This window comes from Hylobates moloch, unplaced genomic scaffold, assembly GCF_009828535.3.
Source record: "Hylobates moloch isolate HMO894 unplaced genomic scaffold, HMol_V3 SCAFFOLD_6, whole genome shotgun sequence".
In the NCBI taxonomy this organism is placed as follows: Eukaryota; Metazoa; Chordata; class Mammalia; order Primates; family Hylobatidae; genus Hylobates; species Hylobates moloch.
In genome coordinates, this window is record NW_026652281.1 from 85,217,094 (window position 1) to 85,227,042 (window position 9,949).

General features: G+C 42.7%; 1 protein-coding gene across 1 annotated transcript; it reads left to right on the forward strand.

The window, feature by feature from the left end:
• Window positions 1-1,928: 1,928 nt before the first annotated feature.
• LOC116470592 (ATP-binding cassette sub-family C member 11-like) lies at window positions 1,929-6,684 on the forward strand. Its single transcript, XM_032156043.2, has 3 exons — window positions 1,929-2,027; window positions 3,276-3,412; window positions 6,522-6,684. The coding sequence occupies exons 1-3, from the start codon at window positions 1,929-1,931 to the stop codon at window positions 6,682-6,684; spliced, it is 399 nt and encodes a 132-aa protein (XP_032011934.1).
• Window positions 6,685-9,949: the final 3,265 nt, after the last annotated feature.

A 9,949-nucleotide genomic window follows, 5' to 3' on the forward strand; every position in this document is an offset into this window, starting at 1 on the left:
CAAAATGTCAAGTAGCATTGGCACTATACTTAATCACCAATTGCAGCCACAGGTTTGTTACAGACACAAACGTTTATCAGCACAGCACTGAGGCAGCCCTTTGCGAGGATATGAGACTTGCGCTCTGAAATTTGCTGCCTCCATCCCTTGCTCTATTCCCTTTACTGGGGATCTTTGTGTATGAATAAATCATACAGCAATATACCGTGGCCCCATCCACAGGGCCTCATTCTAGGGAATCATGCCAGTTTTACTTTAATGCAGCTATATTCTAGGCTGGTTCATGGCAGCCAGTCTTCCTCCCAGAACTGTAAAGAGTGTGTGTCACTCTCTCTTATCTAATACACCTCCTTCTCTCTCTTTTCTCTTTTCTATCATCCCTGAAGTGTCCACATTCTACCACTACATGGCAAGTAAGCCTATGGCCTGGTGCCCTGGCTGGGAAGCCTATCTTATATGGTCTGTAGGAAAATTCCAGCAACTGACTCTACCAGATCTTGTTGTGATTTGGTAAAAGGAAGTGGGATGGGAAGGAGTGGGACAAAGAAATCTAGAGTAACTTCTCACAAAGTAGTGGGTTAGCTTGCAGTCTATTTGCTTGAAGTACAATCCAATATTTGAATGTTTGTTTTGTTCTGTTTTTTGAGATGGGGTCTTGCTCTGTTGCCCAGGCTGGAGTAGAGTGGCACAATCTCAGTTCATTGCAACTTCCACCTTCCAGGATCAAGTTATACTTCTGCCTCAACCTCTCAAGTAGCTGAGACCACAAGCGTGCACCACCACGTCTAGCTAATTTTTTATATTTTTGGTAGAGACAGGGTTTCGCCATGTTGCCCAGGCTGGTCTCAAACTCCTGAGCTCAAGCAGTCCTCCTGCCTCGGCCTCCCAAAGTGCTAGAATTACAGGTGCATGCCATCATACCCAGCCTCAGTATTTGAATGGTAAAAGCTATATCTGAACACCAGGACCAACTACATAATTTGTGGGTCACAGTGCAAAATGAAAATGAAAATGAAAATGTGGGTCTTCTTGTTCAAATTTATTAAGAATTTCAGGATGGCAACAGAAAAGCATTCAACTAAGCCTGGGGCCCTTCTGAGTGTGGGGCCCTGGGGGGGCACAGGCTGCACCCTCATGGCCCTGGCTCTGCTACACACTTTCTCTTTCCATCTCTTCAGAATATTCCTAATTACTACCTTCTCTTCTGTCCCAGGCACATGAATGTTCTGAGTCAAGCAGGGAGTGAGTCACATACTCAGAAAAACAAATATGAAAGGCGTATTTTTTTTTTTAAAGAACCCTGATTATTTAAGTCTCCTAACTTGTGCCCAGATTCCTTCTGGGGTCTGTGAAAACCAAGAGTGAAAGCAGGGAAAAATGATGTTTCTTTCATTCACGTATGCGTCAGTTCATTCTTCATTTATTGAGCACCTGCTGTCCTCCCAGCACGTTCCAGGCCCCGGAAATTCAACAGCGAGGAAAGCAGACATGTCCCTGTGTTCATGAGGCTCTCTGTGTAGTGCATAAATGAAGTCTGAACAAATAATGATTCAAACAAATACACAGTTACAGACTGGGATAAAGCAAGAAGACTGATTTTACGAGCAGGGCTTTGATAGATCAAAGGAGATTGCCCAGGATCAAGGGTGCGGTGTTAGGGGTGGGTTGGGGAGGGTGGTGGTGGTTAGAGAAGGTTTCGCTAAGTGATTTGGGCCTGAGGCCTGAGAAGATGTTTAAAAAGAGGGATCAAGCACATGCTAAGGAGAGGAAAGAGCAGGCACCCAAACCTCTGCATGGCCCCAAAATGCTCCCTGTAGGGTAGTGCCCCCTCTCCTGGCTGCTCAAGACGGGATCTAAGCTGCTTCTAACTCCTGCTGTCTTTTCATATTCTCTGATTCTGGGAAACGAAGAATTGGCAGGAACTGAAAATGACTAGGAAGAGGACATACTGGGTGCCCAACTCTTCTGGTGGCCTCGTGAATCTTGGCATCGACATAGGCGATGAAATGGTTTCAGGACTTAGTTATGTAAGTAGATCTCTTAGCATCAGCACACCAGGAAACTGAGGTGGCAGAGTGCTCTCCATGGTCATAAATTACGTCAAACAATTTCTTCCCATACTTATTTATCCTTGAATTTTTTTTCTTTTCTCTTTTCGCTCTCTCTCTCTCTCTCTTTTTTTTTTTTTTTTGACTCAGGGTCTTGCTTTGTCACCCAGGCTAGAGTACAGTGGCACAATCATAGCTCACTGACGCCTCCTGGGTTCAAATAATCCTCCCACCTCAGCCTCCTGAGTAGCTGGGACTATAGGCACATACCACTACGCCCAGCTAATTTTTAAATTTTTCACAGAAATGGGGGTCTCCCTATGTTGCCCAGGCTTGTCATGAACTCCTGGCCTCAATCCTCCTGTCTTGGCCTCCCAAAGCACTGGGATTACAAGCATGAGCCACCCCACCCAGCTACTCTTGATTTTTTTCAAATAGACCTCAGGCTTCCACAATGAGATCAATTATAATCTGTCATCATGGCACACCTTCATGGTTTATGCATATCTCTATGCATAAGATTGTATAGAGATTAGATTGTATCTATCTCTCTATCACCTATTACCTATTTATCTATGCATTTACTCATATTAATAATAATAATAATAAGCATCGGCAAACCCATCACCAATACATCAGCTTGGACCTTGACAATCACACACAGCAATTGGTCTTCCCCCATTTCATTCCCCAACCCTTCCTACCTGATGTAACCACTATTCTGAATCTCTTTCTGTCAATCCTTGCTGTGCTTTTAAAATAGTATTATTTTATATAGAATATATTATTTATTCTATATGAAGTCCTAAAAATTACCTGTCCTTTTATTTTAGTTGTCAAAAGGGAAACATACAATATTTTAGGATTTGCTTTTTTACTTGTTGGTTTCTTTTTAGTAGATTCACCCTCAAAGAGTGACTTGGTCCCTCATTCTGCAGGTAACTAACTATGGCACCCTTTATTCCTGTCTAAATTGTTTACTATCAGATAAAAATCCAAAGAGGTAGAGTGACTGGGCCAGACTCACTCAGCAAATGTGGGGCAGAGCGAGTGCTGGGATCTAGTTGCCCTGGCTCTCGGTCCCCTGCTTATTCCCGGTATGGAAGCCTTTCTTTAGGAAGCAGGATATGGAAAAATCCATCTCTCCATGGGCATCTGGTCCAACATTCCCTCAGGACAGAATTTACGAGATTTGAAACTGATGCTCTTTTGTTTTTCTTTTCCAAGAAAACCTACACTCTCCAAGATGGCCCCTGGAGTCAGCAAGAGAGAAATCCTGCGGCTCCAGGGAGGACAGCTGTCCCACCGTGGGGGAAGTACGATGCTGCCTTGAGAACCATGATTCCCTTCCGCCCCAAGCCAAGGTGAGTCCTAACGGGGGTGGTGGGAGAGAGCTGTATCCACCAGGGCAATGATCCCCAACCCTCCCAACTAGACCTCTCTCGAAGGTTGCATAACTACATCCCTACACAGCCAAATCCCTTCAGAGCAGCCTAAGGCACACCAGGGAGGCACATCGTCATAGCCATTCATTCATTATTTATTCATTCAGAAAGGATCATTGAGCACCTACATGTGCCAGGCACTATGCTACATCACAGGGGAAGAACAGTGAGCAAACAGACGTCATCTTTGCCATCATGGACCTCACATGGGAGAGAAAGACAATAAGCAAATAAACTTGTGCATGACATGATTACAAGCTGTTTGAGGAAGGTGCTGTGAAGAAGTATGCGAGTGTTGAGGGACAGGAGAACCATGACAACTTGGTAGGTTCTGAGTGGCTTAAGCTGAGTGACACCTAGAAGGAGAACAAGAATTTCCTAAGCAAGAGTAGGAGAAGAATGATCGAGGAACAGCCTGTGGGACAGCCTTACCTGCAGGGGCAAGGAACACAGCATGATGTGTCCAGGAGCTGAGAAAGAAGGAGGCCAGTGTCGCTGGAGAGTCTTGTGTGATGTGGGTGTGGCATGAGGTGAGGCTGCAGAGGCAGGTGGATCAGACAGGTTCTCAAAGGCCACATTAAGGTTACCAGCCTTGGTTATGGGAGTAACTAAGAGCCACAGGAAGGCCCTAGGCTATCAGCCTTACATTTAAGAATGGAAGAAATTCAATGTATACCCCCGAATCAATCATAGCTTAATGTAATCACCCCCAAATTGCTTTCTTTTTTTAACAGAAAAAAGTCATAAGAAAATTTGGTTTGTTTATTTTATTTTTTTTTTGAGATGGAGTCTCACTCTCTTGCCCAGGCTGGAGTGTAGTGGTGTGATCTGGGCTCACTACAACCTCCACCTCCCAGGTTCAAGTGATTCTCTGCCTCAGACTCCCAGGTAGCTGAGATTACAGGTGCCCGCCACCATGCCCGGCTACTTTTTATATTTTTAGTAGAGGTGGTTTTCACCATGTTGGCCAGGCTGGTCTCAAACCCCTGTGATCAGGTGATCTGCCTGCCTCAGCCTCTGAAAGTTCTGGGATTACAAATATGAGCTGCCTCACCCGGCCAATTTTAATAGACTTTAAAACTATGTACAAGTATAAAACACTGGTTTTTATTTCAAAAGTTGGTGGAACATATCCAGTCATTAAACACTCAACAAAACGTATGCCAGTAGATTACATAAAGACTATGTACAATACAAAAACAGCTGAAAACAGTCTTCCCTGTAAAAATAATTTGAAACGAACTTTTCAATTTAAAATATCATCCATAGCAGAAACAGCATTTAATATGAGTTGTTTTTTTCTTTTCCTAGCAGTAATGGTTCTAGCTGGGTATTTTATGCATAAAGAACATATTACAAACCCTTTTTATTCTAATAAATACTAAAGCAACATAGGGATACTTTATAATTTAGGACCAAGTTGCTTTCTAACTTAATACAGCCTTGCTTTCAGGGGCCGCTACAGAATCACGCTCCCGTAAGCATGCACACACTCATCCATTTGTCATTTATTGACAAGACCTTAACGCTCTGTTAGTCTGACTCTTCAGCTTTTAATCACCAAAAGTTCATTTTGTGTTTACGATTTCCCCTTCTCTCCAACATGTTTTCTAAGATTTTTATCTATCAACAAACTGCATTTGTTTTCCCATTTTTAATACTAGTTGCATTGTTACCATATTGAATTATGTTATTTCCACCAAGAACAAAGAACCTTGGTACTTTTATTCACCTGGGTAACCTCATCTTAGATAAATATATTGTTTCTGTTGAGGCTTTGAGATATTAGCACTGGCTCATAGGTCTTGCCCTGTCTTTTGTGATCACAAATGGTACAATCTCTTGCCCTCCCCTCACCTGTTCCTTGCTCCAATATCCCTGGCAACGGCATGTGGCCAGCCTTGTTGAGAATGCTGTGAGGATGTGAAAGGGTGGAGAAAAGATGTCATAGTCCCTCTCCCCTACCCCCCAAAAGAAATCTTATAAGTTCGGCATTTTCATCTTCCCGTCTTTCTCCTCAAGTCTCTTTTCGAATTGCATTTTCTTTCCATTGAAACACATAACCTTAAAGGTAATTTTGAAAAAAAAAGTGGAAAAATGACACATAATCCCAATACCCTAATTTAATCATTTTTGGTATTTGTAAATCATTCTTAAAGATAATACCTTATCATCTTTAATTATGTATGTATTCAATTTTATTGTTTGTAAAAGTTTCACAGAAGAATTAAAGCCATGTGGACCTCTCTTCCTATTTCTTTGCCAACTCCAACTCCTTTTTCAGTGTCAACCACTATCAGCAATGTGATATAAATGTACATACTGTTTTGTCTGCTTTCCCTCCTTTCTTCTTTTTTTATATAAGTGAAAAAAAATACTGAGTTTTTTTTTTTCTTTTGAGACGGAGCTGTGCTCTGTCTCCCAGGCTGGAGTGGCAGTGGCGTGATCTCGGCTCACTGCAACCTGTGCCTCCCGGGTTCAAGCGATTCTCACGCCTCAGCTTCCCAAGTAGCTGGGATTACAGGCGTGCACACCACCACACAAAGCTAATTTTTGTATTTTTAGTAGAGACAGGGTTTCACGATGTTGGCCCGGCTGGTCTTGAACTCCTGACCTCAGGTGATCCACCCTCCTCAGCCTCCCTAAGTGCTGGGATTACAGGCGTGAGCCACTGCGCCCAGCCAATACTGAGTTTTTAATCTGCAAGTGGCCTTTTTTTGGCTTTTGCTTGGAACTCTTCCTGTGTTTTACATATAAACAAACCTTATTAAAAAAAAAAAACCCAAACATCTACATTGCATTTGCATTTTATAGTATGGGTAGATCATAATTTCTCTCTTTTTGTTTAAATAATTCCTCAGTTAATGGGTACTTTTGTTGTTTATGGTTTTCAACTTACAAATAAGAGTCATGAAAACATGTTTGTGTGTAGATCTGGGTAACCTCGTTGTGTTTTAATATGGTTGTCATTCATCCTTGCAAAATCTTGATCCTGAATTCATTCTTATCCTTGTGGCCCCTCTACTAGGTTTCCTGCCCCCCAGCCCCTGGACAATGCTGGTCTGTTCTCCTACCTCACCACGTCATGGCTCACCCCGCTCATGATCCAAAGCTTACAGAATCGCTTAGATGAGAACACCATCCCTCCACTGTCAGTCCATGATGCCTCAGACAAAAATGTCCAAAGGTGAAGCTGCTCTGGGCAAACCAGTGGATAGGTTAAAAGACAATCTCTTGGTGGGAGAATGACCAGAGACGCCTAAGGGTGGTAGGGAGGGTCCATCCCAGATGACTTGGCTCTTCCTGTAGGAAGAGGCCTCATACTAGGTGAGGGTTTTTAACCTGGGGTTCATGAATCTCCTAAAATGGTATGGATATTTTGTACATACGGGCTGGAGATCTTTCTCTGGAGCAAGAATTCACATCTCTTATCAGACTTACCAAAAGGCTTGTGAACCCAAGAAAGTTATTTTTCATTTTTTTATTTTATTTTTATCACTATATATATATTTTTTGAGATGGAGTCTTTCTCTGTCACCCAGGCTGGAGTGCAGTGGTGCAATCTCGGCTCACTGCAACCTCCGCCTCCTGGGTTCAAGTGATTCTCCTGCCTCAGCCTCCCAAGTAGCTGGGATTACAGGCACTTGCCACCACGTCCGGCTAATTTTTATATTTTTAGTAGAGATGGGGTTTCACTATGTTGGCCAGGCTGGTCTTGAACTCCTGACCTCAGGTGATCCACCTGCCTTGGCCTCCCAAAGTTCTGGGATTACAGGCATGAGCCACTACACCTGTCCCAAGAAAGTTAGAAATGACCACTTCTAGTCCCTTTTGATTTTCTCTTCTGGATCAGACATTCAACAGTGGCACTGAATATTGCTTTGGGTAGGTGGCCCAGTCTCCCATTGCTCAAGCCACCGCTAACTAGTTGTGTGATTAAATTTCTTGTACCACCGACCACACACGGTAATATGAGGACAAAAGGTGGGAGAATATGAATATGTGATTTTAAAGATCCTGTATTCATGTTCCTACCTCTAGCTGCTTCATGAGAGATACCAGGTGGAAAATGAGTTTCCAAATGTGTACTGGAAATTATAGACTCATAAGAGCCTCCCCATAAAGAGTATTCAGTAGTCAGAGGAGTTTGTGAAATGTTGTATTATAGCCAGGTGTTGGAGATTTACAAAGCAACTTAACATATTGAAGGCACATGTTTTCACATGGAGTAGAGAAACTGGGTAAACTTTGACCCATTCCTTCTCAGACTTATTTGGTATGAAAAAAAGAAATGGTTCCAGGAAATACTTTTTGGATAATGCCAGATATTGGTCAGAATCTCACCTCTTACTATGATATCAGACAAGTTTCCCTTTCTGGGCCTTGTGTCTTTATGTATAAAATAGTGGATTGGCCGGGCGCAGTGGCTCACGCCTGTAATTCCAGCACTTTGGGAGGCCGAGGCGGGCAGATCACGAGGTCAGGAGATCGAGACCATCCTGGCTAACACAGTGAAACCCCATCTCTACTAAAAATACAAAAAAATTAGCCAGGCATGGTGGCAGGCGCCTGTAGTCCCAGCTGCTCAGGAGGCTGAGGCAGGAGAATGGCGTGAACCCAGGAGGCAGAGCTTACAGTGAGCCGAGATCGCACCGCTGCACTCCAGCCTGGGCAACAGAGTGAGACCCCATCTCAAAAAAAAAAAAACAGTGGATCATAAATTTATTTCATGGTCCTTCATAGGATTGTTGCAAGAAACGAAAGAGGTGATAAATTCATTTTTTAAAGTACACAGAGAATCGCTTGAACCCGGAAGGTGAAGGTTGCAGTGAGCCAAGATTGCACCACTGCACTCCAGCCTGGGTGACAGAGTGAGACTCCATTTCAAATAATAATAATAATAATAATAATGTACCTGGAAACACACTTGATGCTTAATAGGTAACCAGCTAAGTCAATGTGAGTTTGCTTGTTCTTTTCTAACCATTGTGAGTACAAGATCTCCTGATTTTCTTCCATTCTCTTCTAGTTCACTGATTCTCTTTTTAATTTCATTACTCACAATGTCTGTCCACAAACACTTTTGCAATCACTCCGTTTTTGTTTTTTGTTTAAAGATGAGGTCTCACTATATACACAAACTACGGAATACAGAAGGAATGGAAGAATTAGAAAACTCATCATTTTTCCTGCACTAGTGGGAGGTGGCGCTAGGCAATGGTCATCAGTGTTGGAGATCTTGATAATGAAGAAGTCAGGCTGACACACCGTAACCCACTGACCACCCCCAACATTCCTAAAAGTGGGACACCAGACATCATGCGGTTTCTGATGTGAGGCGACAGGAAATACACTACATCACTTCTTACATTTTTTTGCCAAACGGCTGGAATTCTGGATTCTATTAAGCCTTAAGTCTAATGACCAGTTTATTAGGAAGCACAGGGGATCACGATTATGTTAGACAACACCATGGAGATGCAATCAGTCCAGTTCAGAGTGTGGGAGATCCTACAGGATAAATAAAAATCAGTTTCTCCAACAAATAAATGGCATAGAAATGCAGACAAGGGGAAACGCTTACAGATTAAAATGCAACTCAAGATTTCTATCAGATTTCTCCTTTAGATGCAATGTGTGGACCTTGTTTGGATCTTGATTCGGAGAAACTAACTTTATAAAGACATGTTTAAATAATTAGAGAAATTTCAATACAGACTGGGCATTAAATGCCATTAAGTAATTATTGTTACTGTGGTGCTATTTTATTTTTTTGAGACAGAGTCTCTCTCTGTCGCCCAGGCTGGAGTGCAATGACACTATCTCGGCTCACTGGTTCAACTCACCTCCCAGGTTCAAGCCATTCTCCTGCCTCAGCCTCCCAAGTAGCTGGGACTACAGGCGCCCGACTGTAGTGTTATTTTATTGTTACTATTTTTTTTTTGCTTTGTTTTTTGTATTTTTTGAGATGGAGTCTCACTCTGTCACCCAGGCTGGAGTGCAGTGGCATGATCTTAGCTTACTGCAACTTCTGCCTCCTGGGTTCAAACAATTCTCCTGCCTCAGCCTCCCGAGTAACCGGGATTACAGGCGCATGCCACCGTGTCAACTAATTTTTGTATTTTTAGCAGAGACGGGGGTTTCACCATGTTGACCAGACTGCTCTCAAACTCCTGACATCAAGTGATCCACCTGCCTTGGCCTCCCAAAGTGCTGGGATTACAGGCATGAGCCACTGCACCTGGCCCTGTGCTATGGTTTTTTAAAGGACTTTATCTGAAAGAGATAGATACTGAAGCATTTACAGATAAAATGATATGATGACTGAGATTTGCTTCAAATCCTCCAGGAAACAAAAGTGAAAGGGAAGAGACATGAAACAAAAATGTCAAACATTTTTAATTCTGGAAAGGGGGATGAGTACTCAGAAGATTACTACATTGTTCTATTCTGTTA